The following is a 23,862-nucleotide window of genomic DNA, read 5'->3' as shown; positions in this document are numbered from 1 at the left end:
GGAGATGAGATCAAGAAGGTCAACCACACTAGAGCATTGACTGCAAAAAGCTACATGCGTTTGAAATGGAATACGGTTACCATAAACTTCAGTGTACCACAGCTCTTTCCAGCAGGGAAAGCCTTTTGGGGCAAAACAAACAAACAGTGTGGGGAGGTTGAAACAGCTTTGCATGTACTGTGATGAAAACAGAGTGGGAGAAGGTTTGGATATTTGTGTACAGACTCACAGGACATTCATTTAACTCGGAAAATGTAACTTGTATTTTAACTCGTGCATTTTATGTGATTCACTGCCGTAGACTTACAGCTTACATATTACAGTAAGTGCCGTATAGGCACCCATTGTGTATATGTGTTGGTGAGTGTGGATGCATGAGCGTGTGTGTATGTGTTTGTAAGTGTAAATAAGAGCGGGAGGAGCGTTTATGAAGGGTTTCCTTGTGGTCTGTTCAGGTAGACTCAGACCCCCTGTGCTCATGAAGACCGGCGTCTCCCTTCATAGCCACCCCATGGCTGCCCCTCCATGTAGCGGCTGATGTTTTTGGGGAAAATTGGGAAGGTCACCGGCCTCTCCCTTGAGACCTTTGAAGAAAAAGCTCATTTTTCATGGTGCACAAAGCAGCCATTTGTGATAACACTGCCCTCATTCTGCTGCTTAAATCTAATGAACTCCCACTGCTTGTGTTACCCTTGCTACTTATTTTAAACCCTGCGCTATAAATAAAACTTAATTAGCTTGGGAGATATATATAGCATATTTATTTTGTTGATATATTTAGATGTGTGAAAAGACTCTAAACAGAAAAAAACATTACCAAGTGTTGGTGATATGTCATGCTCACACCATCGAGGAGTGATTTGAAGTAGTGCATATGAAGGGTTTGCATGGAATTCATCACTGTAACTTAAACTGATAACACAGCTGAATGTGTTATGCAGTCACAAGTCAGGAGGTTTTTTAAAAGACTCCTGTTGTGACTCGCCTCTTCCAGTGAAAGCCTCTGTCTTTTTCCTGACTGTTTTTTTCTCTGCCAAACAGCATGATTGTTTGGCACCTCTGCTGTGATGTGATGTTAATCCAATGTGCTTATCGGTGCCCTTGAGCCAAATATACTTCCTTGGCTGTGCCAGCGGTGAGAAGCTAACATTTACACCAGCGCTCTTATCTGAAAACAACTTTCTCCCTCAACATTTGCTGCTGAAGGGATACTATTACTGCATAAATCACATATACATACTGTTTTTCATCATGTTTGAAAGTCCATATTAATATGGCATACCTGCTCTGAGTAACAAGTCAGACAATGAATATTGTTCTCAATGGATATTCAATCTGTTTAGCTTCTGTTGTACATGTGAAATAACCATAATGTGAAAAATATCAGAACATAAATAAAGTAGAGTAAAAGCTGTGCATTCTGACAGTGCATCCAGCCCTAATGCCAATTCCTGCTTACAGGATGAAGGCGCCATGACATTTCCTTAGGCTGTGTCTTGATGGATGAATTTGAACATCCCTCATAATAATGTGCCTTCCTTCAAGGTAAAAAATATATAGTCAGCTGTGGTGTAGTGTCCCTTTAGCAGTCTAAGGATGCTCTTGCAGAGAAAATCCATCAACAGGATTGGGACCATGTACCTCCCTGCCAGCACAGTAACTGCAATCCATCTGTTTTACCGGGAATCAGATGTATTAGACAAAGAATCCTTCAAATCTTTGATTTCTCCTCCAACAAAAACAAACCGGATTCAAATGGGTCACGTCTTTAAATGTTGATTAGTGAGTTCAAAGAGGTTTTGCTGGTGGATTTTAGAAAGTTTGGTCAAAGCTTGGTTAGCTGCTTTCCAATTTTCTAGTAATTTTGTGAGCTAAGATACATGAAACTGATAGTAGCTCTATATACACCGTACAGATTTCAAAGTGCTATCTATTTTCTTAACGAAAGCAAACAAGCCCTCTCTAAAATGTCTTCTATTCCTTTAAAGCGTTTTGTTTTTTCCTGTGAAAAAAGTTCCCCCCTATACGTCATTAACATGAAACTAAATATGATGCCAGTGGTTTCATAATGAAATCCATCTGAACCTGTCACTGTCAGTATGACAGCTGAAGCCGACCCACCCCTGAATGTGTGACAGCTGAAAAACATACCTAGTTATCCTAGATCCCCTTTTTCTCCCCTTCAACCCAAAAGTCTGGTTGACCTGATGGTGCACCATTAACGCAACACTGATGAAGTCACACCTGGACTCTGAAAGCCTTCCTCTGTTTCTCTGTTAAGTCACTCAGCTTGATCTCTGGTGACCCCAGAAAATTGCACCTGAACCCGGATAAACCTTGACCCAGTTTGTGAGTTGCATGGCCTCGAGGTTGGAGAGCATGATTGGGTGAATTCTGAACCCTCTGTGTTGCTTTTGGAGGCCAGCCAGTGTGCATTTTCTCAGACGTAGACATCTATACTCTGCTGCCTGAACACTTAGCGAGTGGCTGCACAATGCCGTAGTGTGGCAGTCGGTTGGATAAAGATAAACTCTTGCTGAATGATTTCTGACACCAACTGCCATTCGCCTGTGCCCTCTGAAATCTTGAATCCTCTGGGTCTCTGCATAAGAAGCCTGTCAAACATAGTTGGAGCAGATAAAGTCTGTCTTTAAGGATTGTGTTACTGTCCCCTTTTACCCTGCTACCCCCCTCTGTTTCCAGTTTGTTTTTTCTGCTGGCACAAACCCATTCATTTAGGCCGCAGTTTGAATGGAACGCTGCCAAAAACTCTCGGATATCATGAAATTGTAAAAATTAATTGCTATCCCCGGAGAAAATCTGCTTAAAAGTCCATCTCAGTGCTAAATTTCTGATGAAAGTACTCCATTAAAGTGTTCAACTTTTGACATTAAGCTACTCATGTTACTTGACTTTAAAGTCAAACATTAAGCACACTCTTCAGTTCTTTTTCACATGTCAAGATTGTGTAATCACAAGTGAAGTCTTGAACTTGCTGAGCGTGTGTATATGTGTGTGCAGGCTTTGTGCAGCATTGTCCTTGCCGGGGGCATTGTGCTAAGTACTACAAGGCTGGCCACATGCTTGTGAGTACACAGCATGTATTATTAGTTTGGCCGTATTTACACAGATCACTTGTATCCCTGAGTGCCATCACGCAGCAGCTGTCCCTGTAACCAAAAAGTTCACTCCATGGTAACACACACACAGCAGCTCCCCCTCCTCACTTCCATTCCCCCTGTTTGTTATCCCACATTGTGTAATTACCGACAGTGATGATACATAAACAGCTTTCACAATCAGCTGGGGCTATTTCACGGAGTCAGCACTCAGGGGGTAATGTGAGGGGAAGGGGAGCGGGTATGTTGTTGAAGTAGGATAGTACGATTTTTTGGGCAGCTTGGGGGCGATGGACATCCGCTCCAGCTGTGTTTAGGAATCTGACAGATAGTGCACTCCATTAATTCCCTTTATTAAGCCTCTGGGCCCAGGCCAAGCCAGGGAAAACGGTTGCAGCTGTAACCCTTCACATGCTGGCTGGACTGCGCACTCAAGGACAGATTTCACTTTGGGTTGAGAATAAGAGAGGAAGAAAGAGGATATTCTTGGAAGTCTTTCTCTGCACAGAGAAACAGGTATACAAAGACAGTTTTATGAAGTTAAGAAAAGAAACAGCTGCAGAAATGCATAATGGTTTGGAAAGCGTTACAAAACTCAGTTGAAACCTTAGATAAACTGTGGAGATCTCCAAATGTTGTGACATTAGGTCAGTGAGAGAAAATTGTAATCATAACTTGGTAACTGTAATGGATTGGATTTTGATCTACCACATGAGCAAGGCAGCAAGTTTTGGCCAAAACACCAAAGCCTTCACAAGGGCCTTGAAAACGATTCTCTCGTTGCTTGTTGGCAGATGAATCAAAGCAAGATTATCCCTTGATGTTGTTTGAAATATTTATCAAAAGAGACAATGCAAGGAGTGGCACAAATCATAAATATCAAGGAATATAAAAGGCTAATTCAAAGCACATTTTAAGAGACGAAAAAGTATTTTACTTTGGAAACATAAGCATGGCTCAAGAAACAAATATTTGGGGATGAAAAAAAAGAAAAGGAACCATATGGAGGCATAAAGCATACCATGACAAAAAGGCTGTTGTATAAATTGCATCGTGAACATTATTGTAAAATGGCAGTAGATGTCCTCAAAGAGATGGGCTTCATTGGGATCGGGCTCAGCCCATTTCAGGGGGCCACAGAGGCTCCTCGAGAGTGATTGTACTCTGAGGCAGATCGTAAATAGCGAGGGGTGTTCAGTGAGCACACTTCTGGGCCCCCAGTAAGCCCTGTAAGCCCCTGAGTTAGGGCAGATGGAGGACTGGGATTACTCGCCTCTCTTTGGCCTTTTTACAGTCACCAGTGACCGATATGTTGGGGGAGAACAATGAGTTCAAGCTCAGTTGGGGATGAGAGTGATGAGATTAAATGATGCAAGCAGAGCAGTGGAGTAGAAGTTGGTGTAAGCAGTAAAGTGAAGGTGGGGGTCTGTACTATGGGCTGTTTTGGCGCCCTCTTGGGAGCTTCCTGCACGGAGCAAGGCTAATCCAGAGCAGGCCCCGGCCTCCTGCTTTACAGCTGACTGGGGAGAAACAATAAAAAAGCGTCCCCTCCGTAGTGTGTGGAACAGGGGTGAAGTGCTGGCAAGACGCCTACACACTGCAGCTATGTATGAAAACGTGAAAGCAACCATCCTCAACTGGGCAGGGTGGGGACTTGTAGCAGTTACCTTGGATACCTGGTCAATGAGTACACAGCAAGGTAGGGAGGGTGTAGTTGTTTGCAGGTTTGCTGTTGTTGGGGCAACTCAAGTGCACATACATAAAAGCAATTAGTGACACAATGAGTTATGTCAATATACTAGAAGAAACAAATATGCATTATTTTTGTCTTTACATAAACCTTCTATTTCTTATTAGGTTTATATACCATGACACTGTTTGTTTTATAATAGTCATTTTTAAAGACTAAACTAATTCATAAAATACAAAAAGGGCTCCAGATATAGTTGCCTTTGAATATCATTATTATCATTTTTGTGATTACATTTTTTTGCTAATTTATTTGGGCCCTAAGTGTTCCCTCTAGAGTTTCCATACAAACAAACAAGTTCTATTTACATTCATTTTCCAATTTAAGTATCTACGAGGTCTGAAAAACAACGTTCCTCATGCAATCTTTAGAAAACCACTTCTAAATTTGAAATCACTGTTTGCTTACATCCATGTTTATTAAGTAGCAGTCTTCTACCTTACCCATATTGGTACACTGCAGAGCCCATCCTTGTGTTACTTCTGGCATCTGGTGATAACTGGAGTAGGCAGATTATCTATCACACCTTTCCAAAGCTGGTTTGTGTACAAGTACAGTATGTCTTTGACCATGTCCATGATACAAAAAAAAATACATCATGAATGAAAGAAACATGAAAAAAAACATACATAGATTACAACATTTTCACGAGGATCTCTATTTGAGTAAATTAGTCCTCAGCTGCTTTAAAAATCAAATACACAGAGACTACTGTACATATATTTATAGTGTGGTAGCCATCACATTACAGAGATCTTTCAGGAGGCCCTACTTAGAAGACCAAGGAGATGCTGGTTATGTAAAGATGCAGACGGTACACAGTGCCTGACCATGCAGGACTGTTTATTTGAAAACTTGAAAACGTGAATTTTGTTGAAAAAGTCATTGTAGGTAAGATGAGGTGAGTGTGATTTGGGTCATTTGACTGGATTTTGTCAACAGCATTGCAGCAGTGAACTGGACACCATTGTTCACTTGGTCAGGGGTTGACCTACTGAGTCAGGTGAAAATGTTGTTGCATAAGTCAAGCCCTGACCAGTCATTTGTTGCTCAGACTGTGAAACAATCCAGCTATTTAGAGACATGTAAAGGTCAATGAGTTTGATAGAAGCACTTAGCTTGATCAAATCTGATACCAAGGTTTTAAGACTTACTGAGTAAAAGGACCATAAATATGAAACAACATTAGACATTAAGCTATTTCAGGGAGTGATCAGGACTTTAGTCTTACCTTTGTTTAGCTGTAGAAGGCGCATCATACAGTCCCTTATTGAAGTCAAACCGTTGTACTAAACAGTCAGTTTGTCCTTAGGCTTACAAGACACATACAGCTGTATACCATTAACATAACAGTTACACGCAATACCTTAGAATTTGGTGATTATCCAATAAATCATTGCTCCATAGTGCCTCTAGTAGTCAACATCTCTACAAGGTAGCATTCGAGGAAAACATTAACTGACATAACAACAGCCTGTATCTGAACCCTGCATTATAACCTTAAAATAAAAGTATAGCAATGTCATGAGTAAAGTTGATATTGTGCTCATTTAGTGCATTTACATAAAAAGGAAATAACAGTGGGTTATCCATTAAGACCATTATGACCAAATTAGGGAAAAATAACTGCCTTTTGTGTTTACGAGTGTCTTCCTATAAGGATAAGTTCAAGCTGTTTTTTTCTGTGAGTTACATTGTTCTACTGTAGTATTCCCACAGATGTAACAGCCTTGAACTCCGCTGTAAGAGCTCCAAATTCAGATTGAGCTCATCTGCTGTCATAAATCTCATGTGCTATGGCCCTGTGTTCAAGGTGTATTTATGAACTACATGCTTGTTAGTAAGTCAGTGTTATTGCTAAAGCTGTGCCAAAATAGTTGAAAAGATGCATAATCACTTATGCTTCACACACAGCTGTTTCCAGGAGTCCCTTTAAACACAGCTGCTGCAGTTTTGTGTGTTTCAAACACTCCGCCCATGTTGTTCCTCCCTTCTCAGTCCCTAAAGCTGTCACCTCAACAACGGGCAGTAAAAGAAGCTTTTGTGCTCACCAGGTCCTCAGAGAAAAACACCAAAAGCACAGGGCCAAGTGCCTGATGGCCGTTAGTGTAGTTTGTAGTATGAAAATCTGAAAGGGGCATTTGAAAATGTGTTAATAATGGTGGCAAAGTGGCGGGGCTCACTGTTGAACAGTGAGACTATTGTCTTGGCTCTCTTGGAGCCTGCTGGAGAGATTAAGCACCCAGAGAAGAGATGAGGTACAGAGGAGAGGTGGGGGGGCGGGGTGGGGGGAGTGGGTCGCAGGGTTGATTTGAAGGGCTTGGATGGTGGTTTGGAGGGAGGGGGCTTCCTCGCTCACGCTCTCGCCCTCGCTCTCTTCCTCTGCTTTTAAATGAGAAGTCAGAAAGGGGGAACGGGAGGCACGCAGTGTTGTAGTGCTTTGGGGCCATGTGGTTTGTATTAGCGAGGACAGGGTGTCTGGCACCAGGATGGAGAGTGGGTGGTGCAGAGGGAGTTTAGGTTGTGTGAGGTTGGGAGGTTACAGGACATTTGGTTTTCAGATATGGAAGAGGATACGAGATTCCACAAAGAGAAAGACCAGTGTATGTGTGTGTATCTTTGTTTTTAGATTCACTTGACAGACCCAATAATCATGCATAAAAACAGTAAACAAACATAATGGACTTGGACATTCCATTGACTGAAATTATGACCCCTCACAACGTCTTTAAGTCTAGCCAATGTTTGTCCAACCCTCACACTGCACACTGATACTTAGAGTCTCTAGATTAGCTAGTCAATCAAAGGGTTGACAATTACACTCTTTCTGTTCATGGGGGAAACACACTATGCACATACTTTAGACTATCTCATCAGTACCATTGAATCAAGTGATGATAGTAATTACCAATCAAGAGTGCTCCATTGTAAGATGTTCTTCTTGGCATGAGCATGCATTTATGTAAAACCTCAAAAATGCATTGAGGACAGCTCCCATGCATTAACTTTATTTGTTCTTAAACTGAACCCTCAATGAACTGTTGAAAACTGCTAAATGACTCAACAGAATACAAACACATCCTTTATTCCAAACATTAATCATTGGTACATCCAGATAGATGGGATGGGAAAGACTGAGTTACTGACTTATTAAGTCGGGGTAGGCTACTTTGGAAAAAGAAATCTTGATTTTAAAGGTTTCTAACTGAAGAAATGTCGAAGCCACCTCCCCTAAAACACATAAGCACGCTCTACCTCACTTAATAGTATTGTTTTCCTCATTGCAACTGATCCTCTACAGTCTAAAAGAGTCTAGACTTTACAAAATGCATCTAATATCAACATTAGTCAGGACAGAGTGCATGTATACCATGTATTGTAATAAAAATATTTAGCTTATTGTCCCATTTGCTGAAGCTCGATCAGATACTGACGCTGCAGTCATCAATGGACTCAGACCAGGACAGCCTATCACCAGGATCCCTGCAAGCCCTGCAGAACAAGGACAGAGCTTACAGGCAAAAACTGCAGGTCTACCAGGAGGCCCAGCAGAGGCAAGCACAACTTGTGCAGAAACTTCAAACCAAGGTGACTAAGAATAGTCATCACAACTCAGAAATGTTAACACTAAAACAGAGTAAGTTCTTTTGGCTTAACCGTCCATTTTTACGTTTGTTTTATGTAAGGTCCTTCAGTACAAGAAGAGGTGTGGGGAACTAGAAGGACAGGTGCTGGAGAAGACGTCAGAGTCTGAGAAGATGAGATTGGTGGTAAGTCTGCAGCAGCCCGCTTCAAGAACATGAATTACTTTGATTTAAATATTCTTGTCTAAAAATCTGATCTCTTGTAGCAATACTCTTTGCATCAAACCAGAATGACTTCAAGTGACAGTACCTTGCAAGTATTTATTAAATTGTAATCATACTTTTTAGAAATCCATTTCCATTGCATTCCATTTAGAGGTGAAGTCCAGTAGTTCAGATCTTTACGTAGTTAAACACCCTTCAGGGATTGGGCCAGTACTTTCCATCACTAGTATCACCATATAAGGGGATATTATTTAAATGAAGTTGTTTCATCCCTCTAGTAGGATTGAGAGATCATTGCTGATACTCATGTAGGCCCAACAACTTAAACAGAAACTCAGTGTTAGTTTGTTTCCTTTCATTTTTCCTACATCTGTAGTTATGAACAATAAAGGTATTAGAGCTATGAACTTCAAAGCTTGATCCAAAGGGAACTGGACTGGTTGAAGATCTTGAAGACGCTTCACCTCTTCTCCGAAAGACTTCTTCAGTGCTATGAACCTTTTTATCTCTTTATTTTGAATCTTGTTCCAATACAAGTCTATCCTTCGTGCACATAGAAAAGGAGTAAAGGAGCCAAGAATAACTGAAAAGTAAAGCATGGACTCTTTATGTTGTGCATAAATAATGTGCTTTCATGTTAGATTTTTTTAAACCATCCAAATCTATGCATGTTTGTATTTGTAGATTAACACTGTTATTATGTTGATTTATAAGGAGAAGTAAAAGGTAACACTTACTCCTGCTACTATTTGCTGTCTAGTTTCAACAAGATGCAAGCAGTGTTGTTGTTGTTGTTGTATGTTCAGCTGCAAGCCCACCTGGACTCAGCCCAGCGCCAGCAGCGAATTGAGCAGGATCTCAATGTGACTATCCAGAATAAATCTGCTAAACTGGAGGAGGAGCAGAAAAGGTGAGAAACAGACACTATGCAGTGCAGAGTGGGGAACTTGTTCAGCCTCTGTAATTTTTTAAGAAAGGGTTCATATCCAGACATCAGAAGAGTTACAGGGAGTCGCTTTTTGGATGCAGACCTAGAGCAGTAAATTCATGGAAAAGTCTGTATAAAATGTGCTCCTGTTGTACTTTCAGCACTTCTTGTTGAGCAGCAGAAATCAAGCAGAAATATTTCTGTGAAATGCTGAACCAGAGAAATATTCACAGCGGTTCTTTGAGATGGCCTGCTGTTTTTCCTGCCCCTGTTGCAGGGAGATGGCAGAACCTGACCTTGGCAAATAGTCTCAGCATCCAATTTGTCAAAAAGAAAATTAATGGGACTATGTTCTCTTTGTTTTCCAAATCATTTTTAATGATATTTCACATCAACTGGGGCCAATGTTTGCAGCTGAGGCCAGGATTTAATACCCTATGATTAATGGAGCAATGGAACTTTATTTGAAATGCCCATGGTAGAAGCTCTGCCAGGACCTGATAAGTTTAATAACATATCACTTACTGCTACCAAGTTCTATCCACTAAAACAATTTGTAATGTAAGCGTAATGTAGAGATCAACTTTTACAACCATGATTTTTTACTTAAAACTTGGATAACTTAATCCCTCTTTCCGTATGGCTCAATTTCCTTTAACACAATATCACCACATACACGCAAACATTGGTTTGGCTTCCTCTCAGAGAGATAACCAAACATTAAAATGTGGCTTGTTTTACTGTAACAGTGTGTGTGAGTGTGTGTTTGTGTGAGAGTTGTGTGTGTGTTTAGTGTGAGAATGATGTAAACATTTTTGTAAATGACTCTACGAGAAGATCTGGTGGAAATTAAATCTAAGTTGACACAGGCGCTGTAAAACTGTCACACATGTTCACCCTGTAAGTGTGGTTGGCAAGGGTGTTTCTGCAGGCTACAGATGCAACATTGATATGTTAGCTGTATGAATGACAGAGTTTAGGTGCTGTTAGAAGAGTTATAGAAAGGTTTCATAACAGTTGTTTGTCAGGGTAGAGGGGACAAATGGTCTCACAGTAGCATATCCCTTGTTACTTTCAGGTGTGCCAACCTCAGCCAAGTTAACTCTCTGCTGCGGGAACAACTCGATCAGGCTGGCACTGTCAACGTTGGACTTACAGAGAGCCTGTGGAAGGCTCGTGAAGACATTGATTTCAGTGATAACCGTCTGCGCAGGGAGCAAGAGGTGAGAATAACGACAAAAAAGAAAGTGCCCCGAAAGCAACACTGAAAGCTCGAGTTTATTCCCTTCTGCACAGAGATTGTGCAATTAAACTCCTGTTGAGTTCACATGGGGTAGGAATTCCATTCATAGCCAGTTTAGTCAATTCACTCTCATTCCCTGTTCGTTTCATTGCTATGATTTTTGAGTTGTTGTTTCCTGTGAAAACATTCCAACTGCTGAGAGGGAGGAAAATTTTGTGCAAACAATCCGGCGTTCGTGCTGCAAATGGGCTACATCTGTTGATTCAGGGAAATCCAATTATTTGTATGTGTGCCAGTTTGAGTCCAGGAGTTCTAGTATTACATGTGTTTGAGATTACAATAAAATCCAAGGTGTCATCATTTGTTGTGAGCAACCATCACCCTCAACCCTCTACTCCTCTATCCCCTTGTATTCTGCTTCTCTCTGCAGACATGCGCCTCCCGGCTCTGTCGAGAACAAGCTCGTGTCAGAGCTCTGTGGCGCCAGGCCGCTTCCCTGCGGAGCACTTTCACCCAGCTAAGGACTTTCACTGACAGGTGAGTGTGGCGCTCTGCCAGAAGCCCTCCAGCAACTCAGGAATCCACAAGAACCCCCCCCACCTCTCTTATGTCTCACACTCACGACAGCAACCACAACCCATCTCTCTCAGCCGAGGATCAAAGTGGATTAGGTCAACAGGGTCACCAGTCCCCCTGCTTATTGTTTCCTCACTGGGGGGACCGATGGCTTAAGGTGTCTAGCCTCACTGGTGAAATCATCAATCAGGACAAAGCCTGAGCCCTATAAGATGTGGCTTCTATCATGTTCAACCACAACGAGAACAACTGAAGTGTAATTTGCTTTCATAATGATTGCTCAGCTCATAGACAGCTGTGATCATGTCACAGGCTGTACGGTAATTTAAACTGAAGATACTTCAAAGTGAGTCCTAATCCAAGAGTTTAACCACAACAGACATCCACCCATTTCAAATATATACAGACAGTTTTTTTATTCCAATAATGGCTCACAACTGTACAACAAAAAGAGCACGTCATGTGTCTTTACAATTTCAAATCTTTATTATGTTGTGATGATTCCTGTTTGTCTTGTCGCACATTATTCTTATCAATAGGACTCTGTCTGATATGCGTGGGGAGTGTGTCGATGCCAGCAGACAGATGCAAGTTGCCTGCATGAATGTAGAGGCCAGGATAACACATGACAGCCCCTCTAGTGGTGCGGGGATGTCTGCACTGGAGAGGCAGCTGAAGGAGAAGCTGAAAGAGGCCATGCAGCTTCAGGGTCGCTGGGATGCAGAGAAAGTAGAACTTAACTCGAGGTAAAATCATCTCTACAACGACGTGGGCGTGTCCATCGCAAAGCTTGCTCTGATCCTGCCAAGATGACTAAAGGGGAATAAAATATTGTTCATTTCTGCTGACTGTCACCTGTATGCCAGTTTATTTCCCCACAATGACAAAAAGTCTTTCTGTAGGTATTTTTTCTAATATTTTAGAGTTTAAAACAAAATATTGTTGACACTGTCTCCATCATGAGGCATAGAGCTAAAAGACTAGCTAGTGGCAGTATGGATTGGCACTGTGATTTTGATTAATACCTCTCATGTTTATTGCTCTTGGCTACTGTAACCACCAATCAATCAATATGTGAGACAAGTCCATCCCTCACTTCCTGCTTTTAAAAGAAACATGTATATGTAAAGTAAACTGCACCCTTTTAGCTGATTCATAAGAGGCTAAAGCTGCATATTCTCTGAGGATTGTTAGATGCTTTTCTTGTTATAACTACATCGAGGAAATATAGAAAACTCTTGACTTTTCTCTTTAAAGCTGATACATATTTACCCATGAATAGGGAAATTAAAATCAAGGCAATTGTTCAACTTATAAGTAAAGATGGCTTTTTGTGGTTCCAATGCAGCACCAATCAGAGTAAATCTCATCTTTGGACTGACAACTAAAACATTACATCCATATGTTTCTGCAGTCTGTGAATGGACTAACATGGACTTATGGAAAGAAAACAAACATTCAGAACTTGTTTTAGAAATAATGGGCACGAGGTCGTCTATAGTTTAGTCCTTTGATCAATTATAGAATTCACACAGGAAGGACAAATTCAATCCTCTAGCTGGAACCCCAGAACTTTGATCATTAAAAATCCTCCACATCAAGCTTTTTTCAGTGACAACATCTTCTGTCCCGATAAAGAGCAATCCAGCCTTTTGTCCCAGCTCCTGTGTGCTTCATACAGAGGTTTCAGGAATGCTTTTGTGTTCTTCATCTTAGCCGGCTTTTGATCTTGATAAATGTCACGTTAATCCCAGAGAGTCGTTGTTAAATCTGTGCAGAGAATATGATAGTGTTGATGGCCCGGTAGAGGAGGTGTACATGCCAGTCTTGTAGCTTCAATAACTCAGAGAACCGTGTGTGTTTGTGATTTAATTCCATGCCCGTTTAACATGCACGTTGATCTCTGTAGAGTCCTGGAGCTGGCTGACACCGTCAAGCACCTTCGTAGCCAGAACAGTGAGAAGGATGCTAGCCTCGACATCATGCAGATCAGTCTGGACAGGATGGTGAGACCTTTACAATCACAACAGGGGGGGTAGTAGATAGACGGTTGGTTAAGGGGGCTAAATCGGCTGTTGTCTGGACCTTAGGCTTGATAAACACCACGACTTCCTTGTCTAGAGGGCTGGCGTCTGGGGAATGTCAGGCCTGCTTTATGTGTGTTTGTTATCTGACCTAAATGGTTTCCTGTTCAGGAGACGAGGAGAACAGAGGATAAAGCAGAGATGGAGGTTCTCCACACAGAGATCCAAGCCCTCCAAAAGATTTTATGTCACATTCAGCAGGTCAGAACAACAACAACAACATAACACCGTGCCATATCTTCATTAGGCTAGCACAAAAAACAAGCTGACTGTTTTCCCTTTTGTATCTGTTGTATCCAGCTAGTTGGTGACAAGGGCGAGAGCAGCGGCTTTGAAAGTGTGTCCTCCTCACCTCTTCATGGCCAGTCTCCACTGAGGAACTCAACCCTGATGGCTGTGCAGACTGCTCTCTCCAAGCACCAGAAACAAACACAGGTCAAACAAAAGCTTGTTTTTGGTGTTTTTTTCTCATTTAAATATTTTAGAACATCGGCCCCTAATCTTAAGGTAGGAAGTACTTCAGGGCCGGACTTTAAAAGCAAGACAGGGAACATTAACCTGTTAAATTCCTTTCAGACAAGTCATACACTTTGAAAACACAAAAATAAACAATACTTGAAGAAATAATTCAAATGCATTTAAGAGAAAATCAAGACAAACAAAAACACTGTACACTGTATTTTTGCCGCCTACGGATTCTGTCTTTTATCCACATCCTCTTTGCTCCGTGTCTGCTGGAGTAAAAACTGTCTTAAATATAAAACATACAGTTTTATATTTAAGACAGTATAAGCAACAGAGCAGTGTCGGCCGTAGTTAACAGCTGCCTGTCATAGAGACAGGGCACACTTGCAGCGCTTTTCTTCTCAGTGCTCAAACGCTTCATACAAGAGGTCCTGAGCGCACAGCCAGCGTTTTTCTGTCTGGCAAAAAATGCTAGGTGGACACAGGGCATAAACCGGTCCCTCTCCCAGGTAAACTCATTGTCCACATCCTTCATAGCACATGAGTAAGACAAATATGGTTAAGAACAGTGTTGTGTTTCTGCTTTTTCTTGAGAAATATTGCATTCTCTCGCTTCATGAGGCATCCAGAAGTCCCTTAAAAATCTAAGTAAGAGGGAAAACCTTTCTGTGATTAAACTGATCTGGTACACACTGAGTACTCAAGTGATGAGGTTTCACAAGCAGATACTGCTTAATCTAAATATGACAAAATCAGAAATTGCTGGGAGTCAATGTTTTACAGAGATATGTTTAACACTTTGTAATGAAATCCAAGTTTCTTGACTTACCCACCACAAACAACCCACAACAGGACCTGCGTGGGTGTTTGGATGCTGCAGTGGAGCAAGTGAACACACTCCGTGATCACCTGCAGGAGAGGGACACAAAGAGGAGAGATTTGGAGCAGAAGAGCCAGGAAGTAAGGAAGGAGAGTCAGGAGGCCAAAAAAGCTCTGGAGGAAAGTCTTAGAGACAGCAACAGATACCGCTGCTCACTGGAGCTGATTTCCAGGTACTCTATCATGATTCATGGTGCTGATATTAACCTTTCCCTTTACTGTGTTTAACACCACGAAACGTTTGAGGAAAACTGTCAGCTCTCATATTATCTAGCTCTTATTATACCTTAATTTTATTCAGTTCTGTTCTGTTCTGATGGCAAACATTGAAGCTTGGTTCAGGGTCGCTGGAAGTCACTTTCAGATAGAAGTCATTCTGTTTGATGATGTCATACTTTGTGCTTGGCAAATTTAATAATTAGAGAATCAACAGCAGTTCTTACCAACTTTTGAACATTTAAAACTTCAACAGACAACACACTTCACACTGAAAGTTTAACACATAGTTCATAGTTTTATAGTTTATGATAAACAGAGCAGAGAGGGGGACGATCAGACACACAAACATCAATGCACTCTCAAAGCACGTTGAAGCTGTTTGGACAGCATTGGTCTGTTAATGTTTAAACTTTTTTTATACCTAATTGAAGTTTTTTTTACATTACAATTTGTCAAATGTCATCATTTATTTTGTACATCCTAGCACATTTATACAAAAAATAAACATACAAAAATACCCACATAAATGAAATAAAGTGAAGGACGGAGGAAAAGGTTTCAAGAGAAAAAGATAATTAAGATTTAGAAAGACAGAAAAAACAACAAGATGGGAGGGGGATCCTTCAGTACTCTCTTAATAATAAATTACATTAGAACAGATGATCCATTGATGTTTAAGTTTATTGTCCCTCCATCTATGTGCACAATGGCACGTTCCCTCACTCTTGCTCATCCCTTTAGCTCTCAAACCTCTCACGGTGCAGACCCTACGTTTTCTTTAAACGCATTTCATTTGACATCATGAGACAAAAGCTCTTAAAAAATGGCGCCGCCACCTTGGTCCTGGCCATAGGCAACGTTGATATACTGTTTAATAAACCTTATGAGGTGCAGTTTTTATTGAAAGACTCCACACTTCAGTAAACAAGTGAGCAGTGGAGCCGGACGATGCATCATGAGGGGGGATTTGTAGTGATTTAGCACGGCCAGATGTTGTTCTGAAGTTGTTAAAGGAATAATCAACATAACTGCAAATTCTAGAGTAACATCTAATTATACTGCTCAGTATGCCAGGATGATCACACAGCTTTGACTTTTTTTTATTATGTTGAATACCTCAATGTAGGATAGAACAGCTCCGACCTGCTGTTCGTTGTTTCACTCTGCAGGAAGTATTACAAGCGAGTTACACACTACTATAGTAAACACAGTGTACTACATCTATATAGCATAGTTTTATTTGTGCCTTCTTTCAGGGGGTGCTGCAGCACCCTCAGCACCAACACCTTCCGCGTCCCTGGCTTTGCTTTATGTTTTATCAAGTGGACTATTATAGTCATAGAGTTATTAAATACATTGATACAACCTTTTAGAAGAGGTGATTTTGATGTTGTTAAACGTCATTCAATCAAGTGTAACTAAACAATGATGTTGGTGACCAGTGTACGACAAACAAACTCAGCAACCTCTCTCTGTCTTAGTCTCTGCCTCTCTCTACCTTCATGTCCCACAGTGAGAAGAGCAGCCTGGAGAAGCTGCTGTCAGGACTGCAGCAGGAGGTGGACTCCCAGCGTGCCGAGCTGGAGGCACTGCGAGGTTCATCAGTGGAGCTGCAGAGACAGCGGGACCTCCTGAGGCAGCAGAGGGAGGATCTGGAGACGCAGCTGTCACGGCAGCGCACAGAGGCCCAACGAGGGTACAACACGAGCAGAGGAAGAATGACCATTACACAACACACACCCCGTCACCCATGATTGTTTTCAAGCTCCGTGTGTTTACAGTTCAGATCAGTAACACATGTCATCCTCCGTCCGGCAAGGCAGTCAGATGACATTTGAATGAAAATGTAAATGATTTACATTGAATTACTGCATTCATGCAAGCAGAAAACTTTGTTCTTCTCTTTGAGGGTTTCTTTTGCTTAAAAATTTTTGATTAGCTGAGAACTGGAGCATGACATGCGATACAGCACAAAAGTATCTCCCTCAGTGTTCTGGCCTTTGGCACCAACGTTTCTCCATCTTTTTAAGTGGAGGAGGATTACTGTTGAGGGATTTTGTTTATAAATAATCTGTGTGAGACAAATAACAGTGTTGGAGAGTCATGCATTTGCAACATGTTGTGTTTCAGTGAGAGGAGTCTTGGGGAGCTTGAAGGGAAGCACTCAGATTTGCGTAAGGAGCTTGTGACAGTGAAGGAGGCTCTGAGTCAAATCAACCTGCAGAAGGAGATGTTGGATGATGAAAAGGCCAGCCTTGCTCTGGCTCTCAGCAAGGTACACTGCTGATATACTAGCTAACCTGTTGATAAATCGTCAACAACTGTGGCTTGTGCTTGTTTATAAAGGACATAAAGCACAAGGGACTGACAGAAACACTAACTTAAAGGCAGACTGTTGCAGGAGTCCACATGCTGGAATTCTGCATTTTCTCTAAAACTCTATTGCATTAGTAATAACTTGGATACCATCATGAGTCGTGTTGAGAGAAAAAGAACGGATAAGATTTATTTGCGGTGGAGATGTAAAGACAACAATGGTGCCTGAAAGTGTATTTTCAATTTGCCAATAGACACTGTATAGTCCAACATAGAACTCCCTATAAAGTGAGCAGGCAGTAGTGAATCAGATAATGATTTCAGACCAGGCCTGTCAGAACCAATAGCAAGATTTTTAAGACTTCACAACTGATTAAAAGGACCTAATACATTTAACAGCCATGGAAGCTATGCTATCTAAAGCACTGATAAGGAGTTGAGTATTGTTCTAAACAGTTTATCATTAGCCTTAAAAGACACATACAGCTTAATAACATCAACATAATAGCTAGTTAGTGCAGCCAAATATAAAAATTAAATCAGGATTAATCACTACATTCCGATAGTTAATCGCGATTAATCACATTTTCATCGCATGTTTGAAATTCCTTTAATTCCCATTTAAACATATTTATTTTGAATCTTTATACGGTCTTTAGCTGAGAGTACTTTATTTGCTGTTTGAATTCGACCCCGCTTTTATTTTGAAGGTCCTTCTGGTAGATCGAAGATTATAAAAATAACTTTTCCAAATGAAAACAGCTATAGTGAATGGTAAAAAAAGTGAAGAAGTGTCATAAGGAGGATATCACTTTGGACTCGTCAGCTGAGCTGTCTGCTGGTTTTTGAAAGTGAAATGAGACGTTCAAAGATGCAGCAGTGTTGTTCTTTTCCATCACTGTGACTACAGGGAGACACTGTGCAGGCTCAACAGTGTGCCCAAAGGGACAAAATAGCATGCAATTAATCGAAATTAAAAAAAATCCAGACCTTTATTGATCGTGATTTACTAATTAATGCTGACAGCCCTATTTTCAGACACAATGTAAGTACACTAGCTTGCTAAAGCTGATTAAGAATAGCTCCGTCAATGCTGAAACTCAACCAAGGTAAACTTGATCTTTTATTCTGCAGCTGTTACTAGTGGACAAGTATAGGCTATTTAAAGTCACATGGCATCTTGAAACCAACAACCTGTCTGAAATGGTTCATCAGGAACAGCCTTTACAGTTTGACCTTTACTGATTTCTAGAATGAGATCCTCTCTGACGGTTTAATACTCGTAATATTTGTGATGCACTCAACAGATGGAGTCCCAGAGTGCTGCACATGAGTTAGCCCTCACCAAACTGCAGAATCAGGAGGCTACTCTGAAAGATTCTCTGGCCAAAATGGCTGCCCTGAGCGAAGGCTTAGCCAAAGACAAGGTGGAACTTAGTCGTATTCTCTTGCAGGTCAGTAGCCGTTCATTTGTCCTGTAACACCGTTAAAAGCCAGGGTTGAACAAAAGAATGTATTTTTTGCTTAATTCACAGACTGAAGGTGAGAAGGCAGAGCTTGGTGAACGTAGACGGGAAGCTGAAGTGGAGCGGGCAGCAGCCAGGGAGGAGACAGCACGGCTCCAGCAGGAGATGATGAATCTGCTCGCAGAGAAACAGGCCCTGGAGAGCTCCCACGGCCATTTGCAAGATCTCTGCCAGAAGCTCGAAGCAGAGCTGAGCCTGCTGCGGAGGGAGAACGCTCAGGCACTGGAGCAGCACTCCCAGGTCAGAGGCCCCTGACCATTTCACACACTTCAGCCTCCACCCTCCCATATCTCATCACCTGGGAGAAGCATGTTATTATTAATAGCTTTCAGCAGGTTCACAGAGCTCGTTGTCACATTAAAATGTATTGGAGGTACTGGACACATCTGCCATGGTTATTTCTCTCAAATGGGATATGGAGGCAGGCTGAGCCCCCACTCTGTGTTTTATGGGTAACTTGGGAGATAACAAACAAGGGATCCTCGTGAACAAATGTGAACTGGAAAAGATAAATAGATAGACATATAATATCCAGTGGGGTTAGCAGAGAAGCAATAAATTAACACCTAAAGTATTCCCACTCTTCCCTCAGCAGATCCCTGCTTCTCCAAAGAATGACAAGAATCCTCTTCTGTTTTGTTATCTGTTCTGAATGTGAAACTGGGATATCCATGTTGATCCCAGCTAAAATAAAACAAACCTAAACAATTTGACAAATTCCATCCAAACATTTTTCGATAGCTTATCTGTAAAAATAAATGACTGTGTTTAAAACAGGCCCTGGATTGGCCATCCTTTGCACCGAGCTAATGTTATCCCTCTTATTGGGCACCACAGTGATGTTATTCATCCTCTTGAATATTTGCCTAAGGAGAGGCTGGAAGACATCGTGTGCTAATATTTAATTTGTGTTAGTTCATTTTGCTTTGGTTAGAAATTAAATTACTGCCATTGTTGCTTTTCAAACAATCAGTTGCAGGGAATTCTTCGAAGTCGCGACTCATAGTAGACTCAACCATTGTGTTGAAGTTTGTCTGCAACAAATACGAAGTATAACAGGGAAACCCATTTAGATGCTACAGATTTTTTCCTTCAAAATAGAGATTTCTTATTATTTGATTCTTGCTACAAGTTCAACTAAGAAAGAAACAGAAAAGTGGAGGAAAACTTAAGACCATAAACATCGGTATAAATAATCCAGGTCCAGGCCGATACACGTTGGTGTTTTTCATTGTTTGTATCCCAATGAATTAAAGGCCTTTTATATTTTTCCAACCATCCTGAGTGCCTGGAGCTGGATTATTTATACCGATGTTTTTTGGTTGTTTTTACTGAAATTTTCCTCCACTTTTTCTAAGTTTTCCCTTCCATGAACACCAGTGGTTTGAGGGGTACCAGAAGCGCTCCTGTTGTCTCACACAGTTTGACATTTTGGGAAATAAGCTAAGTACGTGTTGTGTGGTTCGGCTTCTTCGACTAAAATGAAAATATCAACACTGCGTTCATGTCTGGATGCTTAATATGAATGTGAAGCAAGCACCCAGGAAGATTAGAGTACTATAAAGGACTGGTAGATTATGGGGAAACAGCTAGCCTCCAAAGTTTAAAGAAATTTGACGCAACAATTTGAAAGCTCGTTAATTAACACTTCCTATCCTGTTTGATTAATCTGCATTTAAACAGTAATGTAAACATGACAGGTTATGGTTTTAGGAAAACGTACGTGCTGGAAGCATTTCTTGGCCGGACCCGTGGAGGTTTGTTGTCACAGGGAGGTTGCCAGGCAAACAGTGGAGACTTCAGGATTTCACATGGCAGGCCAAAAAGCCCTTTAAAAACCCAAACATGTTTTTATAACACCTCAGTTTTTTGTACGGATCAAACACACAACATATTAAGTGTTAATTTATGAGCTTTAGAGATGCTGATGGGCTGTTTTGCCTTGGACAGCATCAGGCTAGCTGTTTGGAGTGGTCACTTTTCTAAAGCAGTTAAAGTAAAATCATTACCAAATAATCCAGATGGTTATCAGCTGATGAGCACTGCTGTTACCAACTATCAGGGAAGATAGCTCTCGATAGTGAACTTAACACATAGCCACAGAAGTTTTCCCTCTCTCTGTCAGATTGTCTTCATCTGCAGAACTTACTCATCTGAGTACTCTGCTTCATCGAAGTATCCTCTTGTCGCCATAGTGACTGGCATTTAGTCATTACTGGCATCAATATTAACTTCATTTCTTGTGTTAACTGTCTTTTCTAGTAAACGCTGGCTAACAGCTGTGGTGGTGCATACAGCAGAACATTGCTCGTAATGAGTAGAAATCAGAGAGTTGCAAAGTTGAGATATCATAAGGTATCAAAGGAAGGAGCGTATGGACGATCCCAAGGCTATATTAATATATTAGTGTTCACAGCACTACGTTTCATTTCACAGCTTAGTTTTTCATTCTGGGTTGCTTTTCAAAACAAGAGCCACACATATCAACATCTCTTTAAATGTCACTAATTACAAAGTTAGTGTTTAAAACACTAATTAGAGTCCTTATTTTTCACTTTGTTAATGATTTGAGCTGCACCCATTGGCCCATTCAGTTTCATTTTGGCTCACTCTTTGTTTTTGTAGCACAATTTTTACTTCTGTGTAAGTAAATCATTTGAATTGGAAAATTCTGGTTTTATGTTACTTCTCTTTTACCAAACAAGCTGGGAAATGGGTATACTGGGTGTTTGTTTGTCCCAAACAACACTGCATAAGGTTTTTATTTTCTTAAACTCTGAGCATCTAAGCCATTTTCATTTAAGTCATTTTTTAAATTGTAAAATTACCATCTAAATTCAATACAAACTGAATTAAAAAAGAAAGGTCCAAGGACAAACCCTCAGTTCATGAAATAATCTGTTGTGAAGTTTTTAAACGTCACTTTCAAAGTTCTGCATTAACGGCACATTATTCTTTGCTTTATTTGTGTTTCTAGATATACTGTAAGTCCTGTGCTGCGCCAAAATGATTTACTCAAGTGGAAAAATCATAACCCTTCTAGTCACTTGTTTTGCTTTTGGCGATGCATTTATCATGACCCTGCATTTAAATTATAGTAAGATGAATCACATCAGTTTTTTTATTTGTGTTTTATCACCGCTACAAGCAGGGTCTGCAGAATTCAGAATCAGTACAGCTAATGTGGCTGCATCAAAAGGTGGTGTGGTCCATTCTCAACCCAACAGTTACACATTACCAAACATTATGTAACGTTTAATGTATGTATGCTATAGTTTGAATGCATGAACTCTACAGTCTGTATTATGTCTTCTTGAAGTAAATAGTATAACTCAGACTTTTTGTTGGTGTGTGTGTCATTCTTCAGGTCAATAAGCAGATGCAGAGTTTGACAGAGGAGCTGTGTGCGTGCAGGAAGGAGCTTGAGACACAGACCACAGCCCTAAAGAGAGCGACCCATGACAGGGAGGAGCTGGCCAAAGACAAGGCTGCTCTGGATGTCAAACTAAACTCTGCTGACCGAAAGGCCTGTGGACTCACGCAAGAGCTGGTTGCACTTAGGTCAGAGTGTGTTTGTTTATTTGTTCTTGGGGTATGATCTTCTAACTATGATGACTCAATTTCAGGTTTTGCACAAGTTACAGTAGATTGTATCTGTCTTTATCGGTTAAAGAACTAGATTGGGGTTTGGTGTGTATCTGGAACGGTTATGGTTTGATTAAGGGTGTAAGGAATATGTTCAAGTCAATAGGGTCCCCCTAAAAGCACCATTAAAAACAGTGAGTGTGTCTTTGTGTGTTTATTGAAGTCAGACCAACTGCAAACGTGTGTTTAACGTTGTTTTGACCCTCGAAGCAAATTTGACTCTCTAAAGCACAGCCAGTCACATGTAACAAGAGTCTTTAAGTAACATGGTTTTATTTGGAAAATACTCATGATGGATCATTGGATTTTATGATCTTCTACACCTAGCGGTTCAAAGGTCCTCTTTTCAGAGCTCTAACCACTTTACCACTGTGTTCCAGAGCCGAGAAGGAGTCCCTGGAGACAGTGCTGTTTGAGAGCCAGGAGTTGGCCTCGTCTCTGGAGGCAGAGCGCACCAGGATGGAGGGGGAGAGGCGCAGCTTGCTCCTGGCTAACGAGGCCTTGACGCGTGAGTAGCCCCCTCCCTTAGAGACCCCACTGTCCTCCGTGCCAAGGCTCCTAACCATGAAGTCTTTCCAACAGCCCACTAGAGATCCATATTTCAGCTGTGAGCTCTGCAACAGCTGGGCTGCAGGATCACTGAGGCTGATTTTTCAGCTGACAAGGGTCCCAACACTCCACACATTCACACATGGATCGGATAAGTGGTGTTAAGCTAGCTTGTTCCACATAAAAAAACATGACTGGATATTCCCTGTAAATAAAACTCAAAATAGATCCTTTAGGGTCTCCCATCTAAACTTTTGGTGTGATTGTGATACATCTGCATAGGTGATGTCGCTCGGGTTCGTTTGGATGCTGAACATCAGGTGGCACAAGCAGCACAAGAGCATACTAAGTTGGAGGAGAGGCTGGTCCAGGTGGAGAGGAATTCCCTGCTAACCCTGAACAATAAAGAGCAAATTCACAGAGAGCAGCTTGAAGCAGAACAACAGCGAATGGTAACTTTCACAGAAACATTGTCATCAGAAAAACCTTAAATCTGACTTCTTAGCCAACTATAAACTGATCAGGAGGTTTTTGTGTTTTCGGTTGGGTGACAGGAGCAGCAGCTTGCAGTTCTGACACTTCAGCGTGAGCAGGTTGAGGAGCAGCTGCGTAGACAATGTGAGGAGCTGCGTGTGCACAGCCAGAGGGAGCTGCAGCAGGTGCAGGAGGAGCAAACCAGGCTGCAGCAGGAATTCAACCAAAGCCTCCTGCAGGCTGAGAGTGAAAAGCAGCAGGTGTGTTATGTGGTCATAGT

At 41.3% G+C, this 23,862-nt stretch overlaps 1 protein-coding gene across 1 annotated transcript in view; it reads left to right on the top strand.

The window, feature by feature from the left end:
• The window catches only part of crocc2 (ciliary rootlet coiled-coil, rootletin family member 2), a 40,287-nt gene that overhangs the window by 2,525 nt on the left and 13,900 nt on the right, over positions 1-23,862 (top strand). The window contains exons 4-21 of the mRNA XM_061030558.1: positions 8,287-8,457; positions 8,556-8,639; positions 9,485-9,588; positions 10,685-10,829; positions 11,280-11,386; positions 11,965-12,171; positions 13,335-13,431; positions 13,621-13,710; positions 13,810-13,944; positions 14,827-15,026; positions 16,586-16,768; positions 17,203-17,347; positions 18,696-18,842; positions 18,924-19,154; positions 22,282-22,475; positions 22,940-23,067; positions 23,391-23,560; positions 23,663-23,842. Coding sequence (XP_060886541.1) covers positions 8,287-8,457; positions 8,556-8,639; positions 9,485-9,588; positions 10,685-10,829; positions 11,280-11,386; positions 11,965-12,171; positions 13,335-13,431; positions 13,621-13,710; positions 13,810-13,944; positions 14,827-15,026; positions 16,586-16,768; positions 17,203-17,347; positions 18,696-18,842; positions 18,924-19,154; positions 22,282-22,475; positions 22,940-23,067; positions 23,391-23,560; positions 23,663-23,842 — 2,718 coding nt within the window. The remainder of the gene's footprint in view (positions 1-8,286; positions 8,458-8,555; positions 8,640-9,484; positions 9,589-10,684; positions 10,830-11,279; positions 11,387-11,964; positions 12,172-13,334; positions 13,432-13,620; positions 13,711-13,809; positions 13,945-14,826; positions 15,027-16,585; positions 16,769-17,202; positions 17,348-18,695; positions 18,843-18,923; positions 19,155-22,281; positions 22,476-22,939; positions 23,068-23,390; positions 23,561-23,662; positions 23,843-23,862) is intronic.

The sequence above is a fragment of the Labrus mixtus genome, chromosome 3, assembly GCF_963584025.1.
Source record: "Labrus mixtus chromosome 3, fLabMix1.1, whole genome shotgun sequence".
Lineage (NCBI taxonomy): Eukaryota > Metazoa > Chordata > Actinopteri > Labriformes > Labridae > Labrus > Labrus mixtus.
This window is presented reverse-complemented; position numbering and strand designations above follow the sequence as displayed.